The sequence below is a fragment of the Protopterus annectens genome, chromosome 5.part0 (genome assembly GCF_019279795.1).
Source record: "Protopterus annectens isolate FY-2018-M chromosome 5.part0, PAN1.0, whole genome shotgun sequence".
Lineage (NCBI taxonomy): Eukaryota > Metazoa > Chordata > Ceratodontiformes > Protopteridae > Protopterus > Protopterus annectens.
Window position 1 is genome coordinate 917771790 of NC_056735.1, and position 24642 is coordinate 917796431.

General features: G+C 36.5%; 1 protein-coding gene across 8 annotated transcripts in view; it reads left to right on the forward strand.

The window, feature by feature from the left end:
- Positions 1-24642, forward strand: part of CNTN5 (contactin 5) — a 5719910-nt gene that overhangs the window by 4399435 nt on the left and 1295833 nt on the right. For all 8 annotated transcript variants that reach the window (XM_044072706.1, XM_044072701.1, XM_044072707.1 and 5 more), the window contains one exon: positions 15870-16020. In XM_044072706.1, coding sequence (XP_043928641.1) covers positions 15870-16020 — 151 coding nt within the window. The remainder of the gene's footprint in view (positions 1-15869; positions 16021-24642) is intronic.

Genomic DNA, 24642 nt, shown 5'->3' on the forward strand with positions numbered 1-24642 from the left:
GTCCTGGAATGTCTGACATTTCTACAGAACATGTCCCACTCTGGCCATTTGGAAAGGTGGCAACCCTATAGGACCTGTATGTAGAGACGTCAGGCATTGCAGGGCAACACACCCACAGCCAGCAGAAAGGGGAGTACTTCACACTGTTTTACCTAAATAAAAGGTTACTCTTGTAGCATTATAGTTGCTTATACTGTTAACTATAACATTTAGGTTTTTCAGGTGAACATAATTGTTTTATGCAACTACTACAGACAATATAGGTAATCTTTGGCCTAAATCACAGGACATTTGCCATAATTATAGTTATTTTGCAAGACACAACTGCCCAAAGGGGAGTATCCCTCGCAAAGGTGGACAGGTGGTAACCGCAACCCTATTATTCTATCAACTTTCTAAGTTAGCCGGCGGAACATGCGCTTTCTCTCACTATCGGACCTCTCATACGAATGGGGAAGAATGAACACTGAATCAGGGACACTGCATAACGACCTCAGGGACACATTTAGAAGGTTGGTGCTATTAACCTGACACATTGACGGACACAGACCACATATGTATTCATACACATTGTCTGAGGAACATGCTGCTTATGACTTTTACATGTTGTCATTATTCATTACGTGTATTCCACCACCTTTCCTCTGAATATCAATAGTTCTAGGAGAGTTTAGTTGGGACTGTGTTAGATTCTGATTCGTAATCACGGACATCCATGGTAATTGGAGACAGTTCAATGATATGGTCCCTATGTTTTCCCCAATGGTTTACAGACTGTCCAGTAGATGTGCTCTTAAGGTTTGGGAGGTATGGGCGTCTGCTGTACCCACATCAGAATATTGCTTACACCCACGGGGCGGTCCTAATACATGTCTGCCAGCCAACACCTGCATGCCTCACCCCATAATCGCATACCCATAGTTCCCCCACCTGCCACTACTCTATAGCACTCATCCTTACTGTGGGTGCAGGTGGACGCAGGTGGGATATGAACACACCCCTACACACTGCCCACTCTCCCCGTGTCAGGACACATGTCATATGTTCTGTCAACCCATGTGTTATCAGGCTTGCAGAGTCTACTATTCCGTGTACAGCTACATCCTGGTCATAATGGTGTTACTCCCATTGGTTGAAATGTGCAAATGTTTGGTGTCCCACAAGGGACGTCGCTGTCTATGTTTAAAGTGTAGACCTTGTAGATCTCTCCCACTGGTAGTTTCCTGCCAGTGGTCTGGGAAGCAGTGTTATATTTACCTTTATTGCGTGTCTGTATGTCTCACCAGCCTAGCTGGGGGGGTGGGAGGAAGACGTTTGTTGATTGGACCTCCCACCAACATATGCCCGGTCTAAACATATGTTACCCGTAACTGCTGTAACATAACCTAGGTATATACATGTGTATATTTACTGTAACATATATATATAGATATATATATATATATATATATATATATATATATATATATATATATATATATATATATATATATTTACATTAATATATACAGATATATCTGCATATGTATTCATACATGTATATTCATATCTTGCTGTTTTATATATATATCTATATATATATATATATATATATATATATATTTTTTTTTTGTGTGTGTATGTGTATATATATATATATATATATATATATATATATATATATATATATATATATATATATATATATATATATATATATATATATATGTATGATTATATATATGTACATCATTGTGTCAATACATTCCCCACTCATACGCACTTACACATGCGTAATGGTGTTTATATGCTTCACCGGCATACTAGTGCCTTATTCATTATAACACCGACACTTCACTCCTGTCATCTTGTAATCGGTATGTAGCACGTTATACAGTGGACAGATGTCGCTATATGTTCATGTACAGATTACCGATGGTAATTGGAATATGATAGTGTAATTTGACCTGTCCCTCTTCTGCACAGCCTATTATTCTATCTACTGTAGATGTTTGTATGGGCACATTCCTATTATTTATGTCAGCAAATGGAATGCATGTGTTAGAGAATTTGTACTGAGTATGCATATATACCTATTACAACCTAGCTGACCTCCACGGGGCGGTCCATTATAACCGGCCCATCCAACCCTGGCACGCCTGGATCCATAATTGCAAACCCATAGTTCCTCCACCCCACCCATGTTAAATTTTCACACGTAACATCCATTATCCACTTGTTATCGCAGCCATGACACAGATTTACACATTGCCCTCTCCAGAGCTTTTGGGGCCCTACACACATTTTGCCCCTCCTCATGTATTTACAGGGTCTCCCGCCATGTTTATTTGCACATACATGTGTATTCTGGGATTATGGACTCCAGCCATTTGCGCTTCCCAATTTGTGGAGGTCCCAGCATGGGACTACATTCAGTCTGTGTGCAAACCCTGCCTGTGGTGTGAGTAGCGGTGCTCTGCTCACTCCTGGGCAGCTTTTTATGACATATGCTGAAAGCAGTATATAATACCAACATTGCTCTTGATTCCGTTCACATCCCTTGTGTATGCTTTATTGTTACAGCGTCCATTCTTTATATATATATATATATATATATATATATATAAAAATATATATATATTTTTTTTTCCATATATGTAGATATATATCTATATACACATATATGTGTGTGTGTTGTGTGTTTGTGTGTGTCTATATATATATCTATATATATATATATATATATATAATATATATATATATATATATATATATATATATATATATATATATATATATATATATATATAAGTATATATATTACATCTGTACATACAAACATACATTTCCTATGCTGGGAGCTGCTTACACCCGCACAGGCGCACTCACCTATGGTTACTGTGCATTACATATGTTTACTGCTGCTTATTTGTGCTTATTTGTGGCTTATTCATTATGACAATACCACTTTGATTGAAAGGATCTGGTTAATAGTGCCATGCGATACAAATGTTCACCTTTACATGTTTAAATGTCGGCTTTACAGCAGAACAACATTCATTCCACAAGGAAAATGATATGTGCTATTGTCGACCTTGAACCGCGAATGCCTTTTCGTTAGGCGGATGCTCTAACCACTACACTATTGGTGTTCTGCTTCATTTATATGTATACCCATGGTTCATAGTTACCCAAACACACGCCTCATCACTTCACTTACACAGCAGGCATCCATTTTCCTGTCGGGAAACCATACTACTACACAAGAGCCATTCCCTATTCCCTACTGCTCTGGACCTATGCCACATGTTGACTCACTCCAAGGATATTCAGACCTCCAAAGCCTATAGTCCTGGCACATATGTGTGTTTGATTGTCAGGGTGTTCATATGGGCATCCAGGTTAAGGCTTGTCCAACTGGGGACTGCCCTGTACCTAGTTCAAAGTCAGACTTAGTATGAGGAGATTGTCCGTTGCACTTTTAGCGTCCTACCTGTGGTTGGGGATGCAGAGATGTGCTCACCTATGGCCATCCTGATATATAACAGCACTATTACGGGGATTTCCGCTGCTGTTTCCTTTCACATTCATTATGACTGCTATATTGTAACCATGTTCATTCTTCATATATATGTGTGTATATATATATATATATATATATATATATATATATATATATATGTGTGTGTGTGTGTGTGTGTGTGTGTGTGTGTGTGTATATATCGGTCTGTACATACACATGCAAATACACCTACATCCTCATTTACATTTCCCATACCGTTGAATCACCACCACTTACCGATGCGCATATACGCTTGCATACCTGCTTACATCTAGGGTTGCCACCTGTTCATATGGCCAAAGTGGGGCATTTTCGGGACACACATCAGATTTTACATGCCGACACATACCCAAGATCAGGGCAAAGGTTAGAACTTTACTTATTTGCCTAAATGAAAGCTTATTCTTGTATAAGTTTAGCTGCTTAATCTGTTTCTTGTAACTTTAAGTATTTTACATACAGAAATAACTGTTTTATGCAATTGTTACATGAAATATGGGACATAAGTATTTCCTACAATCACAGGACATTTGCCATTGTATTATATTTGGTCTGGACACAACTGCCCAAAAAGGGACTGTCCCTTGCAAGGTGGGGCAGGTGGTAACCCTACTTATGTCTGCTTTAAAGTGCCTTAAGCACCTTATATCTGACTGCCACTATGCAAATGTGTAAGGTATATATTCCCGATAATGCACGTGGGGAGACGTGCATTACGGTCAGGTGTTTAATCCTGGGTCTTAGGTTCTGCAGGACCGGCTGGAGGCTGAGCAGTCTTGTGGACAACTACTGCTCATACAACTTGTGTCCAGATGTATACAGGACATGACATTATGTCGTGACACCAAATCTAATGTTTAGAACAGATACTTATCCCATGAGGGATATCCAAAAATTGTGAGGGCCAATGACCTTCTTTGCTTTACGGCTATAAGGTAGGGTTATACATGCAAGGGATACATAATTTGCAATCCTGAGACTGCCTAGGATGAGACTGCCTACTAGATATGGGTAGGGGTCACTATGTGCAGATATGGCTGAGCCTATCTAGCAGCCCGAGTATGAGTGGTTCTGGTGGATGTTCAGGAAGGGGGGGGAGTTGTGCTGTGAAGGGGATGATGGGTACTCAAATATGTATCCAGGTGTGTTGGGGTTGGATGGCTCAGTTCAGGCCAGACCATTACGTGGGTATGTAATGTTTCCATACATGTGTATTGCACTTTTTAATGTTCACATGTTTGTGGGATTGTATTGTGGATGTGTATATTTGTTCTTTGGTTATCTTCGTGATTCACCCACTGCTCCCTCATAGACCTCCAGTTCACCTATTGTGTATCCAACCCAATCTCCCCTTGGAGAATTATTACATTACCCATCACCCCCCACCCCCATATTCCACAGACACCATTCATCCCTTCTCTAGTTGATGGCCCATGGCACAGTCAACAGAACACATTGCATACACTACATATCTCTGGGACCAATATGGTTGTGAGGACTACCCTAGCATTTCTGATCATCCACATGCTGTACTTCACGCACATAGGTACACGCAAATACTTATCTTTCATGACATGGTAGGCAGACCCGGGTAATACCCGTTCATCTATGGGCTGTCCTGACAAGGACGACTTGGACCGCAAATGGGCAGATATTGGGCAAATGCTCTGACCATTGGTAGGGTTTCTACCTTTTCATATGACCTGGATGGGACATTTTCGGGACACATATCTGAGTTTACAGGCCAACACATACCCATGGTCATTACAAAGGATAGTACTTAAGTTTTATGCCTACATATAAGCTTTTATTGTTGTAGCGGTGTACTTGCTTATTCTGTTTAATTTACTTGCTTATTCTGTTTCTTGTAACATTTAGGTATTTTATATATGGACATAAGTATTGTATGGGACTATTACATAAAATATGGGACATAATTATGTCCTACTATCGCAGGACATTTCACATTTATAATGGTTTTGGTATGGACACACCTGTCTAGAGGGGGACTGTCCCTCACAATGTAGGACAGGTGGTAACCCTAACCATTGGGCTAGGCTTAGCAACTGGTGGCTCGCTAACACGATGCACTTTGGTTCCACTTGGTAGAACTAGCAACACTACAATGGAATATGGGAACAGGGTTTTAAATATCATTTGTTCGAGGGACGGGGACTCAATATTCAGCTACGTGCCTTTGTGTTTACTTCTTATTGTGGTGTTCGCAAAAATGTCTTGTATGCTTTGTATACATTTCACTATCCACGGACACTGACAGGAGTGATAACTATTAGAGGCAGGCTGTACTAGTCAGCATTTTAGGCTGTGCATATGCAGCTGACGTGTTCACGCCTCCGTGCATTGCTTGGGCACGCCCCCTGCACTCGTACACATTTCCTATGCACGTGTCCAATACGGCAGCGCACCTTCACTAATATGCATGTGGTGCTGCTGCGTCATCTTTATGCCGCACGGTTAGCGCAAGACTAACACAGTCCTTGTGCTGAGCTTCATGAATCCCGAGGTTTGTTTTAATTTTATGACATTTGCATTTATTGTGTTAGAACATGTTTATCAAGAGCTGGTTTGTGGGGATTTTGATCATTTTTTGGAAACCAGAGAAATTTACTTTTGGTTGTATTTATCTGCTAATAAACAATCAGATCTTAATGAGGCATTAATTATTAAAAGCTTAGTTAAGGCTATACTATTTAAGTAGTTAGTAACATTACTTTTTAATCAGGATTCATCAATTTACTGCTTTTTAACATGATTACATGTCTATCATTTATATTAATCACATGGCTTATGCATGCGTATTTTTGGAGGATTTTATTTGTGTTAGATTTGATGAAGGTCCCTTTATTTTATTACAGTCCTTAACTCACTAAATGTTTGACCTTCTTAATGATTTAATGTGATTTTTTTCAGGTGATTTGCCTCTTTGTTTTGTTTTTTCTTGAAAGTCCCCCAGACAACATAACTTGAGAAGGGTTAACTCATTAAAGTATTTAGCATCTATTTGTGCACTTTCATTTAACACTCCTGCCTATTTATGGTGTCCTGATATTTTTTTAGGAATGACTATTTTATCTGAACATGTTACCTATTAAGGCAGGCAGAGACAACGCCAGTTCACCTTGTGGCTGACGCCACTTCCAGTCTGGCTCCATCTCAGCACTAAGTTGAAAAGCAAAGAAAAAAAAAAGAAAAGGGCCATTCTCCAATCTGGCACTGCTCTCTTTACTCCTAAGGAGGATGAGTGATGTGTCTTCTGTGTCATACCCTCATGATGACATTACATGAGGAGCAAAAAAAAAGTCTGTTCTCCCTTCTCGCACTTCTCCTTTCACTGCTAAAGCCAGAGCCTATGAGTCATACTGTCATGCTGATATAAGAGGAGGGGAAAAAATAAAACTAAATTAAAATGCAGTAAAATAAAATAAAAAAAATGGATCTGTTGATCATGCCCCTTAACATTTTGCTTCCAATTAAACTGCTGTTTTCACCCCTCCCTTGCGATACCTCTGAATATAGGCTTCAAAAGAAGGAGCATTGTAAAAGTAATAAAGTGACTGTTAATCTAGGGTGCACTGTGGAAGAGATATTAATCACAGTGTGTCACTTGTTTTTCATACTATCATATCTACATTTATATTTTCAGAACTGAGAGGGCTACGTTACAGAGTGGCACGAAGTGAAAGGTCATAGAGGAAGATATAAAAATGCATTTTCACTTTCCAGCTATTATATATTATACCTGATGTGTTTCTACATGTTTGCTAGCAGTTACAAAAATATGCTGTATTTCCATAAGTGCATTAATACTTTCAAAAATAACTGAATTACAAACTCTTGCATAGAATCAGGAAAAATGTAAAATAGTATTTAAGAAAATAGTGATAGATACTTGCACTATAAATTGTCTGTCTGGATAGTGCTATTTATAATGTTAATTGTTATACTTCTGTAAATTTCTCTACACAAGAATTCAGAAAGTAATTTCCTATGTAAAAGCTCACGTCTGGCTAAAAATGAGGTCTGACATTATATGTCTATATTGTATACATTCTAAGGTATAAAATATCTTGGCCGAAACCCTAGCTAGATAGAAAGAACTGGAGACTTAATCAAGGTATCCTTGAGATTCTGGCATGTTTGGTTAGTCTGATATCTAGATAAATTTATGTTGCCTGTTGTTTCTGATTATGTGTTTAAGAGTGGATGTGGTATTATGATGTGTGTTAAACATTCTGCAGTAGTCTGTCATTGATAGAAATACAATTTTCTGCTTTTGGAAGCAGAGGGCATACAATGCCTTTATAGATTAAACCTTGTTGGGCTCTGGATGAATCTCACTCAAGTGAGATAGTTCTCTCAGTCCTTCCTAACACTTTTTTTGTCTTATTGGTTAACCCAGTCCGTATTTGTCTGCTTAGTAAATCTTTAAAATATTGAATATGTTAGCACCAACACTGTTTACAAATAAATGCACTACTAATTTTAAGTAAGAGCATAGTCTCCAACTTCACACAGGATATTATTTACACGTGTCTCCAAACTTTTCCCAAATTACATCTTGATGAATTCATACAATCCAAATCTGGTAACAAAAGCTGATGTCTTTCTTGCACATGAGTTAAAGGTACCTGCCAATAACTCTTGGCACCTCCAGTGGTTGTCAGACTCAAATGTTTCAAAGTGTCACCTGCTCTTGGCACAAGGTATGCATCTGCTTCTATGTGACTGTTTAATTTTCTATAGCCTGCACAAAATCTAGTGCTCATATACTTTTTTTTGGAAACCACCACTACTAATGTGGTCATTCTATCCTATTTCTGAATTACCCTCAGATCTAACATCTCCTACAGTTCTTTCTACTTGGCCTGCTTAAATTATTTTGAAACTCTTTACAGTGCAGATTTGAATGGCTGGTAGGTCCCTGTACCAACAATGTGTTCCATCAGTTGGGTACGCCATGGATTAGGAATGATTTTGTCTGAATGCTGTAGTAATTCTGATCAGATTACCAGAATGTATGTCGGGGATAGTTGCTATATTAACACTACCTAACTTAGAATGTGTGTCAGGCTCAGCTTCACTGACAACATACCCTATATGATCCTCTGCTAACTCCTGCTGTAACCAGCACAAATGCTAACCACCTAGGACTTTCCATCACAGTAGAATGGAAAAGTGTATATTTCTGACTACTACCTAGTAACTCCACCAAAAAATTAACACTGCCTACTATATTTACAAGTGTAAAAGATCCCTTCCACATTGGTTAAAGCATGTTTACCAAAGAGGAAAAAGCAATTTTACCATTTGCACTACAGTATAGTCTTATGTTCTTGCTCTCTGGTCATAGCAAAACTTTTGCTGCTATTCTGCTTGATCCTGTGCAAACTCAAATGAGTTCTCTAAGATTATTCTTAAAATTCAGCATATATGCCACAACAGAGTCTTTGTTAGAATCTTCGTCTTGCCACTCAGCATGAATTATGTCTAAAGGCTCTCTCAACCTATGACCATAAAGTAACTCAAATCCTGATAATTCTGAGGAATATTGGGATAACTGTTTGTATGTAAGGGGAGATGGGGAAGGTTCTTGTACCTCTCTCAATTAAATGTTACTGTGAATGGTTAAACCTCTCCAATAATCCATTTCTTATGGGAAGTAGAGGGTAAACTTTTTCCTTTTTAAGGGTTAAACCAAAAGCAGATCCCTCTACTGTCCCTGTTTTAGAGGAACATTTCTATTTTCAGGTCCAATTTACCCCCAGTGTATAATATTCTTACTTTTGGAGGTATGTTCTTATTTTGAAGCTTGATATACCACTTCCCATAGTTTTCTGAATCCCCTTTATCATGTGAGATTTCTGAAGCTGTCTAGTGCATAGAAAACCACACTGCAAAACCAACATAACTGTGGCACCAATAATTTAAAGAAAGAGGACACACATCTTACATTTCCCTTTTTCAGAAGCAAAAATAAAAGACCTTGAGTGACAGAATTGCTCAATACAGTGAATTTTTGATTCTCTAATAATATTTTCAATAATTTTTCAATCGCTCACTTTAAATATGTATTTCTGAGTAGTATCTCACATTCCTACTATAAGTGGGAAGAATTATGAACTAGATGGTGTTCAAATGTTATGCTAATTAAAAGACCAGATTATTTGAATGAACATACCTGCTTCTCAATGGCGTTTCTTCCTATTTTCACTGTCTACAGATTAATATGTATGAAACAAAGTCAGGCGAAACAAACTATTCAGAATTACACAGCCAGGAAAAGAAGGCTGGATAAATCAAAACCAGGACTCCAACATGTCTATGTTCTATGAGCACATACTTTAAAACTGCTGTGCCAAACTACCGGGCAATGCAACACATGGCTGAATATTAATATGAAGGAAATTGTTGACTGACTAAAGCCATTTTTATTTAGTAGGTATAATCAAACCAGAGATCATAATCATGCTATGACACATAGCTGAGACATCTTCCTCTATTATTGTTTCTGTAACTTCTCTGCTTCCATTTTCATAGTGAGAGAATACAAAGAAAAATTGAAATTTTCAGCCATGGCAGCTCTGCCTTCTTTCCTAGCTGTAACCACATTTTCAGTATAATTATATAGTAAATTCAAATGGAACATTTATTGATTAATGTACCTAGCTATTTGGAGTACTCTTACTCAGACTTTTGTATGAGTGTTTGGTTCAAATTAATTAGTTGCTATATTATATTATATTATATTATATTATATTACATTATATTATATTATATTATATTATATTATATTATATTATATTATATTATATTATATTATATTATCTACCCACCATGCACTAGATCTTTATCTCTGATCTGCCATTATTCTAACATCCTGATAGTTGCTTGTACAAAGATATGCTGTATTTCCCTAACTGAGTTAATCTCATGTAGGGAACCATATTTATATTACTATTTATGCACCATAATAGTTACAGTTTCTTGGTAGAGATGTTTTTTTTTTCTTTTGGAGTTGTAGGACCATGGGCGAACACAGTTTACAGCTCCATAGCCATCTTGTATATATATGTATGTATCCCTATGTATAATCATGGACTGAATGAATATGTTCTAGTTACCCATCTACATTTAATCATAACTACAGTTCTTTGTATGCAACCACATTAAACTATATAGACTACAACATGACAACTTATTTTGCCTACCTAATATGAAACACCGACCTTCACATCTTGCAATACTTGTCTAATGATATGTTATCTCCTTAAAGAGTTTTGCTCTAATTTATGTACACACATATGGATACTGTCATTTTACTTCTATGTAATCCAAGTATTTTTGTTAATGTATGCATGTAAAGCTTTTCTCTCTGAGCTTCTGCTGAAAAGGGGTTTTGTATAACTGAATCAGATTTTCCCAGTTAACAAATGCAATATATAAATAAATAATATTTTTTAGTATAGTGAAAATGATCTTACTCTAGGATATGTCATGTGAAAATTGATGCTGTATAAATAATATCATAGTATAGTTTTATGATGTAGCGATGTTTTGTAAATAATGCTACAAATATTACTGCAAAAAACTGAGTGCTGTTCTTTAAGAAAAGAAAGATACGCCCCAGCTTTATGTAAAGAAGTTTCTTTAAAGAGTGTTAGAATCAAGTAATTAGCTTGTTAGTCTAAGTCATAAAAAGGAGGGCTGTAACACTGAGTATCAGAGAAGTTAGCCTCTCATCATAGGCAGAGTGTTGTGCTTGGAACATAGTAAATGTGTTGTGAAAGAGAGTAGACAACATAAAGAATGCTGAAACAACTTTGAGATAATCTGCTGAGGATCCAGCTAGGATGACGCTACCTATATTTATTTTGCGACTAAAGCTAAAGAGTATGATATGCTACAGAGTGCATACCTTTTGATTCATGATCAAAATAATAGCTTACAATGCTAAACTGTTATTTTGCTTTCTGTTTTAATAATTAAAAAGCATTATATTATGGATAAAGTGGCTAGGCTGCCTTGTTTTGAAAATTCATTGATGAGTGCAGTGGGCAAAATGGCACTCAAATTTTTTTATCAACAAGAATTCAAAACTTGGCAGAGAAATTTTTACAGCTACAAGGATCATGAGTTTTACCTTTCCCTACATGTAATTTAAGCAGCAGCCACCACCCCTCCACACACACACACAAACACACACACACACACACACACACACACACACACACACACACACACACACACACACACACACACACACACACACACACACACACACACACACACACACACACACACACACACACACACACACACACACACACACACACACACACACTGAAGAGACAGCAGTGTCAAGGCTTGAACTAGTTTTATTTTGTGTATGGAATGAATCTGTGTTTCTCCAAGATAAAACCAGTAGAGCAATTGTTGTAACCTATTGCTCTTGTAGCTAAGGGATAGTGTTGGCCAAGTCCAGGACCAGCAAGAAAGTAATTCTGCCTTCTGAACCCGAAATATTCCTACCAGGAAAGATATGACCAGAGTAACTGGGCTAGAATGTTCTCACCCCAGCTGACCGGCAAACAACTAAATGCCTTCATGTGTATAAAAAGAACTGAATATTAGGACTATGAGAAAGCTTCTAAAAACACTGACAGCACAGGCAAGTGTTACCTCTGAGATACAAGTTAAAAGTTTCATGCCTGGGCATTTTTTCCTGAATAAATGGTACGTGAATTAAAGAATGTAAACTCTGGTTATATCATGAGGGTCAACATACTGAAATTAAAATAAAATAAAATAAAATGGTACTGATGAATTAGCTTAATATATAACCCAGAGGTAATGAGAATCTTTGGAATACAGGAATTATATTTATAAATTGTGATAAGAGGTTGTAGAACTTGAAATAGGGATTTGTGTGTGTTTTGAAGGATTATCAGCTAGGTATGACTGATGGAGTGAAATCTAGATAATGATCGATTGATTGATTGATTCATTGTCTTTTTGGCTTTTCTCCCCGGGCCTCTACTGAAAATGGACATATATCCAGCTAGACTAGCCCGGTCAACAAATGTAAAATAAATAAAATTGTCTGGACTTTGGGAATCAGAGTAGATGCTGCCCTGTATATTAGCATTTGAAGAAATAACACTTGTGAGGGAAGAGTAATGACATTTCTAATTTAAGTGAAACTATAATCTTAACTGTAACTTGTAGATTCTGTGGTCAGAGGATTCTCAGGCTGATAATGGAACAATATTCCAGACATTATCCACACTGTGCAAGTAAAGAACTTTGTCATGGGAATTTCAGAAGCAGCATGCATTGCACAGAATATTTTTTTGAGGAACTAAAAGGTTTGTTTAGAAGTTACCATGATAACAGAGAGTTGAGATCAGGGCAATTATCAATATAACAGAATTTTTGGAGCATGTTTCAATTGATGGAATTGAGAAAGTTAGGAAATTCAAGCCAGATGAGTTCCTTAAGTGATGAATTTGAGTAGAAGAGGGAGTTGTGAATTTGGCAAAAATAACCCATATGTAGCAATCTAAAATAGCTAAAAATAAAATAACTAAATTATAACTTCTTAAAAAAACTAACAAGATCTGCCATAAATCACACTAAATGGTACTAAAATATGTCAAAAAAATGAACTATCATTTCAAAAGAAAATATTAACATTTACCTCGGGAACTACAGCAAAATATTGCTCATAAGACCGTCTATTTATCAACATCTGTATAAATAATGTCCTATTCAGCAGATGCATAAACAATTATGTATCATTATGTATTGTATTAAATTATGTATTGGATCAAAAATGCTAGAGAAATGAATTCAAAAGCAGGTAATGCATTACCTTCACCAGGAAAACCTTCTCACACCCACACAGCATGGTTTCTGTCCCAAGCACAGTACAACTACTGCACTCATATCATTCATCAATACAGTCTCTCTAGCTTGTGATAACAATAAACTTGTCTCATGCCTATTCCTTGACCTTTCTAAAGCCTTTGACACTGTCTGTCACCCACTCCTTCTAGATAAACTCACTAACTTACATTTCTCTCCCCCTACTATCTCCTGGTTCTCCAGCTATCTGTCTACCTGCCAGCAATCAGTTAAATGGCTCTCTGCACTATCCTCTCCTCTCACTGTACAAATGGGAGTCCCCAAGGGTCCATTCTTGGATCACTACTCTAATATTTTCACTAATTTGCTCTACTCCTGTTGTCCCCAGTCATCTCTTGTGCAATATGCTGATGACTCAACTGTTATAACCATTGCTGACCACCCAACTGACCTCCACTCAACTACCCAGGCATCCTTTCACACCATTGAGACTTGGCTTAGTGATAACAAACTAATACTTGATCCAAAAAAACTAAGTTCCTACTCCTCTTCCTCCCTAAAACATCACCACACTCAAAAGTGCATTTACCATCTTATCCTGCAACAATACTGTCATCTCAGCTGAATCTAGTACTAAATTGCTAGGTGTTACAATAGATTATCAGCTTAAGTTTGATCTCCATATCACTAACTCGGTAAACATAATTAATCAGAAACTTGGACACCTTTTCCATAGCAAGAAAACACTGCCCGAAAAACTCTCTCCCAGGCTTTATTACTCCCAACAATCCTGTACAGCTGCCACATATTCACAAACCTAAATACTACACTTATTTCCAAGCTTGAAATTACCTATAATATGATCTCCAGATTTGCAGCTAACCAAACCTACAAGTCACACCACTGCTTAGCACTACAGCAACTAAACTGGCTAGAATTCCCTCAGCTGCTCCAACTATACCAACTACAATCATTCACTTTATCCTCTATCTACCCTCCTTCTGCCCCAGCCTCTCTACTATCATATCCAAATATTCCCCTGCTAGGATGCTACGCAGCTCAAATCAAGAATTATTAGACATCTACAAACCCAAAACCAAAATAGGCTGCCTTCTCTATAACTATAACCCAGCTACATCCTGGAACCAGCTCCCCTTGGAAATAAAGTCCCTCCAGCATAGCAAAAGTTTCAAATTAGCCACAAGGAAATACCTAAAAACAAAGTGGTCTTGCCACTGTAGCCAACCACCCTGAAACCACCATCCTTTCACCTTTTTCACCACCTCACTCTTAATGTATCTCTAACACTATTCCCCTGCCTCTTCTACCTCTTCCCTTCCTCTGTCTCCAACCACTTATAATCCTTACAGTCTCAAAACAACCTACCTGTCTAGTCTGTCTCCTGTACTCTACCTCCCCTACATCTCCTACTAGCCATTCTTACTTTCCTTTCTTGTTTCCAAACTCCTATACAACTAGATCCTACCCACTTTAAATAAGCATCTGCCAAACTATTAACTCATTTTGCTCTAAGCAGCTTAAATAATATTGTAACTAGTCACATTTTCTTCTGCTAATTGTTTAAAACTTTGTTTGTAATAACTCACATACTTGTCTGCCAATTGTTAATACTCAGTATAATTGAATTGCCTGCGGAGCTTTTTTTTTCTCTCCAGGTCTTTGCTTGTAAGATCCTATAGCTGATTGTTACTACTATGTTACTAAAATGTAATAAATTGTTTTCTAGTCCTGAGGAGCTTTTCTCCCCGGGTCTCTGCTGAAAATGAGCCCAAAGCTCAGCCAGACTAACCCGGTTAACAAATGTAAAATAAAATAAATAAATAAATGTAGCCAAGTTAAATCAATGGGAAACAGTACTTCAAAATAAAAAGACTGAAAAAACAGATAGGTGGGCTACCAGTGTGGTTTGGTTTATGTGACACATAAAATAACGTGTACTCCACAATTAAGGAATTAAGGACATGACTTGTAGCTCCACCCATCACCAAAAACGTATTTCTTAAAATAAAGATTATTTTATTTCACTATCCAGCTATTTATCCATCTGTTAGTTCATCTATCTATCTATCTATCTATCTATCTATCTATCTATCTATCTATCTAGGTAGTTAGGTAGTGATATACCCAGTACAGTTTATCTATATGAAATTCATAAGATGCAAAAAAAAAACTATCTGAGCTACATTAATAATACATCTGCTATCATAAAATACATTTTATATTACAGTTACATGATATTTTGTCTTTTCTTTGCAATGTGAATTTTAAAGATGGGGTATGCATGCTGTTTATGATAGCATCTGATATTTTTCTTTCTGAATTTCAAAATTGTTTTTCTTCTGCACCTAAATTTCCTGCAAAAAAATTGTATTAATTTCCTGCTAGATAGTTATTTCAGTACTTGCTTTAATCTCATTCTTAGCTTCTGCTCCCGCATTTGAACAGAATCCAATGAAGAAAACCATAGTTGTCACTGTTGGCAAGGAAGCTATAATTGAATGCAAGCCACAGGCCTCTCCAAGACCATTAAAGTCCTGGAAAAGAGGAGGCAAAGCATTAAAAGTGAACAAAAGGTAGGTGATGCCATTTAGAATATTAAAATGTATATGTTAGAGTTCATAAGTGTGTAGTATTATTAAGGCATTGGACATTTTATTTATGTTTGTTAAAATAAAACAGTGCATAAATATTACTTCTCGTGAAAAATTGAATGCATATATCTTTAACTATATTGAGTTATCATTGCAGAGTATATATTTATTACATTATGAGGCTTTCACATGAGCCCACTGGATTAATCTATACAATTTTGGTTATTTTTTATACCCATTTCATTTCCTCTTAGCAATTCAGATCTGAAAGTAATAAATTAGCTTCAGATTTTGCACTGCAGTATTCACAGTCCATCTTTACCACATATTTATATTGTATGATGAATTCCAGAGTACCATAACAGTGAATGTTGTAGCCTTATATAAATTAATTGCACCTAACATTTAATTTGCAAATAAAAGCATTTTTGAGATGAATATGCCTCTGCAGCAATACATTGCACTATTATTGTTGTTCACTGTGAGGAATATTATGCTGAATAGCCGGGTGCTGTAAACATGGAGTCTGACAAGTTGTATACCTGCTTCTTTGCATAAAACAGATAACTGATGTCTATGATGACCAATCAGCAGTTGTCAGTGTTATCCAAAAGCAGTGTTTGTTGAATATGAGCCATCTTATTGAGGATAAGTACTTTGATCTCCCTGTTGACACTGATACCTCAGTCTGATGTTGCTTTAATCATGTCATTAATGCATTATGGCTTAACACAACATCACAGTTTTCCTTTAGCTGAATCTCTGATTCGCATCAAACTAAAAATAACCATGACCTACAAACTTATCTAAGTTCACATTAGACTATATTTACACTAAACATTTTGGGTGTGCCATTTTACATATTTTACATTAAACTATATTCACAGAATTCTTTGTTCTTGTCTTCTTATAGGATTGTATCCAGACTGTGTTTCTCTTCATTATCTCTGCTACCCACAAATGTTACCTGCCCCTGTCTTTCTCCTCCATGCTACATGCTTAGCTCTCCCTTTATTTCAATATCATAGCTGTCTCTTTGTTGCCCCATTTTTCATCATTTGTCAAACTTCCCTTTATCATTGTAGGATCCTTTACACTCTTTCAATTGTTTTATAATGCTGTCCCTTTATGTCAAATCTTTTAAAATCTGTTCCCCTTTTTTCACTGTAATCATTTTAATAAGTGTTCTGACTTTATGGTTTCATTGACTAGATCCTAACCCTTCTCTAGCCCTGGAATTTATGGCTCCCTGTTTTGTTCCTTGACTATTTGATTAACTCCTCCCATGTCTTTTTCACTAATCTGGATTCTCAGTACATTTGTTTTTCTCTAGCCTTTCTCCTCTCCAGTATGGTGATGAAATTGTGTAATATCTGTTCAGTATTCTCATTTGTTTGTCAACATTCATGGCAAAGTTTTAATTTCCATGAAAATTTCAGTGTTTCTTCCCAGTTTTCCTCAACAGCTTCCCACAGTTTGACATATGTCCATTTCCTCTTGATTTTTCTCATCTCTTCAACTTCCTCTCCCCCAGGTTGGTATAAATCTTACCTGCTTTCCAAATTTCTCTTTAGCCTTCCCATTTCTTGACTATGTTTAGGTTCCTACAGCTTCTTTGTAGTTGCCTGTGTTCACTGTTTGTTATATTTCTCACTTCTCTGCTCTGTTCAAAACATTCACACCATCTTTAACCAGCCTCATCCTCTGAAGCTTACGTCTTCTTCCTCATTTTGTGTCATTACTTGGTATACCTTTCCTAACTTTGGGCTCTCATTTTCTGCTTCTTTCTCCCAATACCCTTTATCCTATTCCCCTATTGTTCATATATCTTTTTCTATGCCCAAATCCAGTGTTACTCCCATTTTCTTCAGCCAGGTCTCCTCAATTACCCAATCATCTCCTTTTCTGCGGCACCTTCCATTTTTTCTTACCTACTCTTCACCACTGTACCCCATCTAACCCGTGTGCCACTCCTTTTCTTCAGCCATCCATGGGGTTTACACACTATGACATATCTTTCTATACATACTACTCTGTAGTCTATATTTTCTCTTTTAGCTAACAACCTGTTCTCCCTTGTCTTTCCTAACTTTCCCTCCAGATCCATTTTTTGCACATTTTTGTAATGCTTCTGTTTTTTTTTTTGTTTGTTTTTTTTTTTTCCGATTTAGGACCTCGATTTTGTCAGTAAGAAAGCTTTACTTTACATTCCCATCAACTCTAAGCCTTTTCCTGCTGCTGACTCCACAAGAAGATTTTTCTCCTCACCATGCTTGCCTCATATATCCTTATTTTAAACATGTTTTGCATGTTAATCTACACTTAATCTTAGCCAAAAGGGCGAGAAGTGATATCTTCTCCATACATGCATCTCTCCTGCTCCATCTCTGCCCTTATTTGTACGTTTCTAGGTTCTCACTATGTTTTCATTATTTTCTCTGTTTTCTTCATGATTCCTGCCATCTGCTTGAGCTGACTCCTTGATGTATTTTTTATCCTCTCCTACCAGCAACTCCTACAACTCTTATAGTTTTCTTGTTACCCATTCTGCTCTTTGGACTTATGTTTGGAGCTTTTTGTTTTTCCACTGTGCTCTACTTAAATTTGTGTTATTTTTATTGTTGACTTTTATTCTTAATTTATGATTTTAACCTTATAGTCATTGGTCATGGTCTGGCCCTGTTTCATCTCCCATCATTATGTGTGATACGTTGGTCTCCATCTTGGCCTTCTGAACAGATCTAGTTTACTCCATTATGTACATCTTGTATTCATGACAGTGTTATTCTCCTCACTGGTAATTGGCTTCTATGTTCCTTTAAGTCTATATGACTACTCATTACCCTCTTTCCACATTCTTTATCAGTACCTTTGGTTTATTTTTTTTCCATTATTTATGTATTTATTTATTTATATATTTTTTTGCTTTCCTACTTGGTGCAGTTTTTTGTTTACAGTTAGGTTGATGTCTCTCCATGTAATTGTATTTCTTCCTTAAGGAGTGCTTCTGTTTGCATGCAATGACAAAATACTTCATTTGACTTGAATGAAGAATTGCTCTTTGAGTTGCATTCTCTTTTTGGAGTAAGTGCTGATTTCCTTTAGGTTGATGGGGAGAACTTGCCAAAGAACAGGTGCCCAAGAGGAGAATGCATGAGTAGTGCTACAGAGTTAGGTTCTAGATGTACTAAAAGTTGTAGTGGCTTGTGAGTAGTATCTTAGGTTGTCTGAGGATGATTTTCATGAAGCTTAACTACAAGGGAGTAAATGTTTGGGGTTGCGGTAGTTTGTAGAGTTGGAATCCTAACAGCAGCTTAGAATTTTGTTTTATGGGTAGTCATTTGTTTTTTTCTAGAGTGATACAGTGATGCTAATGAAGGAGTGAGCGCATATTAAATTGGCAGATGCTGTTGGAGATTAAGTGGAATGTGATGTCATTTTCTTGGAAGAAGATGAGAAATGGTTAGTTTATATTCTAGCTGAAAGAGGAGGAATTCTTTGTCAATGGTTGCTCCAGCTGGTTGAGACAGAAAATAAATTGTCATTTTGGCCCAGCAGAGGAGGAAATTTATTTTTGATCTCACTCTGTTTCTTTAGAAATGGAAGTTTAGAGGCTGGTTAAGCCTAATCCTAGGCATTTGAAAGTGGAGGCTGCCTCTATGGTATGATTCCGTAAGTTAAATATACATAAAGAGTCAGGTGCTTGGTGAAGTTTTTTTGGAATTTTAAAAAACATAATTTTAGACTTGGAAGGGAAGAAGCATAGTTTATGGTTTATAAGCCATTGGTGGCACTTATGTAAGTTTGACTTGAGTTGGGATTGAGGGTTGGTGACACACAGATTTGTTTGGGAAAAGACCATATCATCTGCATGGAAGATGTATGTGAGATGGGGAGGTGACAAGGAAGTTTGTTAACAAACATGGAAAAAGGAGGGGGGCAGGAATGGATCTTTGTGTTACACCTTTAATAATAGATTTTGATTGTGACTATCTTATTTTAAGTTTGATGTGTTGGTCAATGGGGAAGTTTTTTTAAACCAGGAAGTAATGTCTGAGGAAATGCACATATCAGTTAGTTTGTTTAGAAGAAGACAGTGGTCAATGATGTGAAATTCCTTTCTCAAGTCTATAAATAGGATACTTTAAGGAGGCATCTATCCGATTTTTGCAGGATGTCAATGACTAGGGATCAAAGTCAAAGTACTTCATCCAGGCCAGAATACATTCTGTTTGGAGGGGAGCTTGTGTTACTGCTAGGTGCAGAGAGAGAGCTAGATATAGACTATATTTTCTAGAAGTTTGAACATAGATGGGATAATGGATATAAGAAGGAAATGAGAGGTACCTTTTGCTTTAGTTTGAGGAGTTTAATTAATACGGATTTTCAGATTTGTGGCATGATATTTTGTGTGAGACAAAGATTGTTTATATGGGTGGAAGGGAGACATAGGTGATCTCAAAAGTTATTGTAACAGCCTTTAAGCAAATCTTGCATTAAAAGCATGCCTGTAGCCAGTTCTAGAGCTTTCTACAGCTAATGCATACATTCAGGTGGTACATCTTAATGCTGACCTTCAATGTTTGCTATCACAGAAATGGATGGACAATGTAAACCAATTACTGTCATACCTTTACAATAATGGGGGTGGGGGGGTGGGGGGGCAATAAACAAAATCAATAACTGTTTTTATATCTTACTTTAATGTCCATAAAAAGTTAATAGAACTACAGATTTTGCATTAAAATGCATTTTCTGAAAAATAGAAACTATGAAACTCTAATGCCTTACATTGAAAGCAATCCTCAGTGGTTTACCAGATCATTAATAATATATATATATAAAGGACAAGGCAAAATATGAACCAAAGTCAGGAAACGTTGAAATGTACGAGTGTAGTTTTAAACGTGAAATGCCACTGATTACAATTCATCCATTTTCGCACCCTTCCATTGTTCCCAGAGCACTACAATGCCAGGATCATAATCTGTCCAACTGTCATTCTACCACCACAAAAACCCACAATAAAAGAAAGCACTCATTCCACTTTTGTGCCAAAATCTTTCTCAGCAAATGCAGAGTTAGCTAAAGAGGTTCACAAATGCTGTGTCATTGATGTGACAACATACAGTTCACAGCATTACTCCTGTTCACTCGTCAATGGCACGTGCAACATATACAGTATAACAATTTACATATGCTGATATGTAGCTGCATGGACTTGCACATCATGTGGTACACACTCTGCTAGAAAGTATCTCATAGTCATTAGAAGCTTAGTCCCACTGTCAGTTTTATGGTGAACATTCAAACAAACATCTGGGGGTTACATGGTGACAGAGAGACAAAGTGGAGAAATATATGTGTAGATATTATATTATATACATATATTTATATATATATATATATATATATATATATATATATATATATATATATATATATATATATAGGTCTACTACTGGAGATCGAAATTACACTATTTCGAAATCTGGTAGTAGATGCCCACTAAAGCGAAAGTGCACTTCACCGAAAGTGCACTTTCGCAAACACCACTAGAATGAACGGGCAATGTCCTCCACTGTGGTGTGGTAGTTATGGACCTTAGGGTTAGGGCTTGGGTCAAGGATAGCTATCCTTAACCCAAGCCCTAATCCTAAGGTCCGTAACTACCGCACCACAGTGGAGGACATAGGTCCGTGACTACTTCACCGTGGAGGCCCTACAATTTTCTCCACTGTGGTGCGGTAGTCATGGACCTTAGGGTTAGGGCTTGGGTTAAGGATAGTGGATAGCCCTACTAGCTATCCACTATCCTTAACCCAAGCCCTAACCCTAAGGTCCATAACCATTTGCTCAAGTGGTGTTCACGAAAGTGCACTTGCGGTGAAGTGCACTTTCGCGTTAGTGGGCATCTACTACCAGATTTCGAAATAGTGAAATTTCGATCTTCGGTAGTAGAACCATATATATATATATATATATATATATATATATATATATATATAAACAATTAAAACTTTGTAACTAATAAAATTACGAATGGAGAAAAAACACAGCTGAGGCCGAACTGTTGTCTAGCGCTTTCATTCCTTTATTGTTGCTAGGAACTTCATCAGAACTGAAAAAAGTACATAGCCATGCTCTATAAATATGCTGTATACAGGAATACCTAATTTGCATATGATGTGATTAGTGGCCAATGGCCAAAGATTTCTTTTCACAATACAAAAGAAGAATTCAAACCAATGATTATGTTCTCATGTTAATACAAGGGCCAAGGAAAATGTTTTCAATTCTTACCAATAGTCATTGTGATGTGTGTGTTATAACAACTTTTGAACTAAACAAGAGTGAGTTGAACAAATACTTAATACCATTGTTTTTTTACAATGTTATTGTGTTTACTTTTAACTGATAGTTATATTTCCAATTAAACTAGAAGCTGGAAAATCATAGGACTGACCCTATGTACTGACTGTTTGTTTTGACTACACTAGTTCTTAAACAGTGATAGAACATAAGCAATGGTTCCACTACTATTACAGGGTCAGTCCTATGATTTTCCAGCTTCTAGTTTAATTGGAAATATAACTATCAGTTAAAAGTAAACACAATAACATTGTAAAAAAACAATGGTATTAAGTATTTGTTCAACTCACTCTTGTTTAGTTCAAAAGTTGTTATAACACACACATCACAATGACTAGTGGTAAGAATTGAAAACATTTTCCTTGGCCCTTGTATTAACATGAGAACATAATCATTGGTTTGAATTCTTTTGTATTGTGAAAAGAAATCTTTGGCCATTAATCACATCATATGCAAATTAGGTATTCCTGTATACAGCATATTTATAGAGCATGGCTATGTACTTTTTTCAGTTCTGATGAAGTTCCTAGCAACAATAAAGGAATGAAAGCGCTAGACAACAGTTCGGCCTCAGCTGTGTTTTTTCTCCATTCGTAATTTTATTAGTTACAAAGTTTTAATTGTTTATTGGCATTATTCTACTTTGCTTTACAGTTTTAGAACGGTTTTTCGTTTATATATATATATATATCTACAAAGCAGTGACCAATAGCAGGGTATGGTTAATGTTGACATTCCCATATTTGCACAATACATTAGTGCTTTTATAGAGAAGCAATGGAGAAAAGAGAATTTCCATTGCTGTTTTTTTTTTTTCTTACTGCTATGGACAAAGCAAAACACAGTGAGGGGCTACAAAGGTCCAAAAATAGAGAGCTATTGTTTGCACTTAGAAAAAGTTATGGAATGAGAGGTTTTGTGTTAGTATATATTTTCTGAAGAATATAAAGACTAAACCTCAGTTGTCTGCCATTATTTAATTAATTTCATTCCAGTGGCTTGCCTGAAAACTACCTTTTTTTTTAATGAGGAAAAGACAAAAACTATGAGGAAAAAATCTGGACATTATGTGAAGATCCAGACAGTTGAGAGGTGTGAGGGTCTGCTGAGATTTATGGAAGGAGAGAACAGAAATACAAGGAAAATCAGGTATCTTTCTGTTTTTTTTTTTTTTTACTTTTGCAGAACGTACCTGATTTTTTTTTTTTGTATATTGCTCTTCCCTACTTAGCATATTTCAGCAGAAAAGCCTGGCCGTTCAGTGGTATTTTAGTGGCCGGACTTTTTCCATTGGTATATGTTCAATTTAAAATGGGGATTCTGGCTGAGCTATTAATCACAGTGCGCGTTTTTGAATGGCAATGAAACTTTATTGTAAAATTCAAAATATTATGTTCCTGGAAATTCACACAGCAATTCTTACGGTGAAAAAAATATTAGTCTGCAACCACCAGAAATGCTCTCACAGCAATTCATCTTAACAGAAAACTGGAAAGTTTGTGTTCATAATTTTGATTTATTCCTCACTATAAGAAGAATACAACAGGAGATAACTAACAATCTAATATTTTTATACCCAGATTGCTGTGTCCTGAGATATGAAGACCAAATAGCCAAAAATCCGGATTTATGTATATTAAGTCTTTGATTACCATTTCGCAGTGTACTCCCTTTTCTTCAAAGTAAGGCAACATCAGAGCTGTAAAAAACATGTTTAAAGGAAAAAAGAAGTGTTTCATATTCACTCTTCTGGGTTTTTGGTCTGAATTTGTTCAGTATCAAGGGATCTGATAATTCAGGTCTTGAAATTTCAGTAGGGAGCTGGATCCTGAAAAAGTATAGTGTGCCACATTTCTACCCGCTACTGGAGTAGAAACCTTGAAGCTTCTTAACCTTTTCACCTTCCATAAAGAGTGGAAAGATAAAATAGCACCAATTAGAGTAAAACTGACATGAACTCAGAAACAGCTTCTCATGTATTCCCCATTTGTTCTCTCCAAATTGCTATGGAAATTATAAATGCTTAAGTAAGTGAGCTGAAATATCTAGCTGACTTTGAATGTGTTGGTTTGTTGGCTCATCAATTACAGACAGAATGTTTTGAGGTATAAGAACATGTCAAATAAAGGACAGGCTATCAAGACACGTAGATGAGAACTTACTGAAAACTGTTGATTTACAGAAAATAAGTGACCTTAATCCTATTTTCTTAACAGAGTACATAAGGAGTGT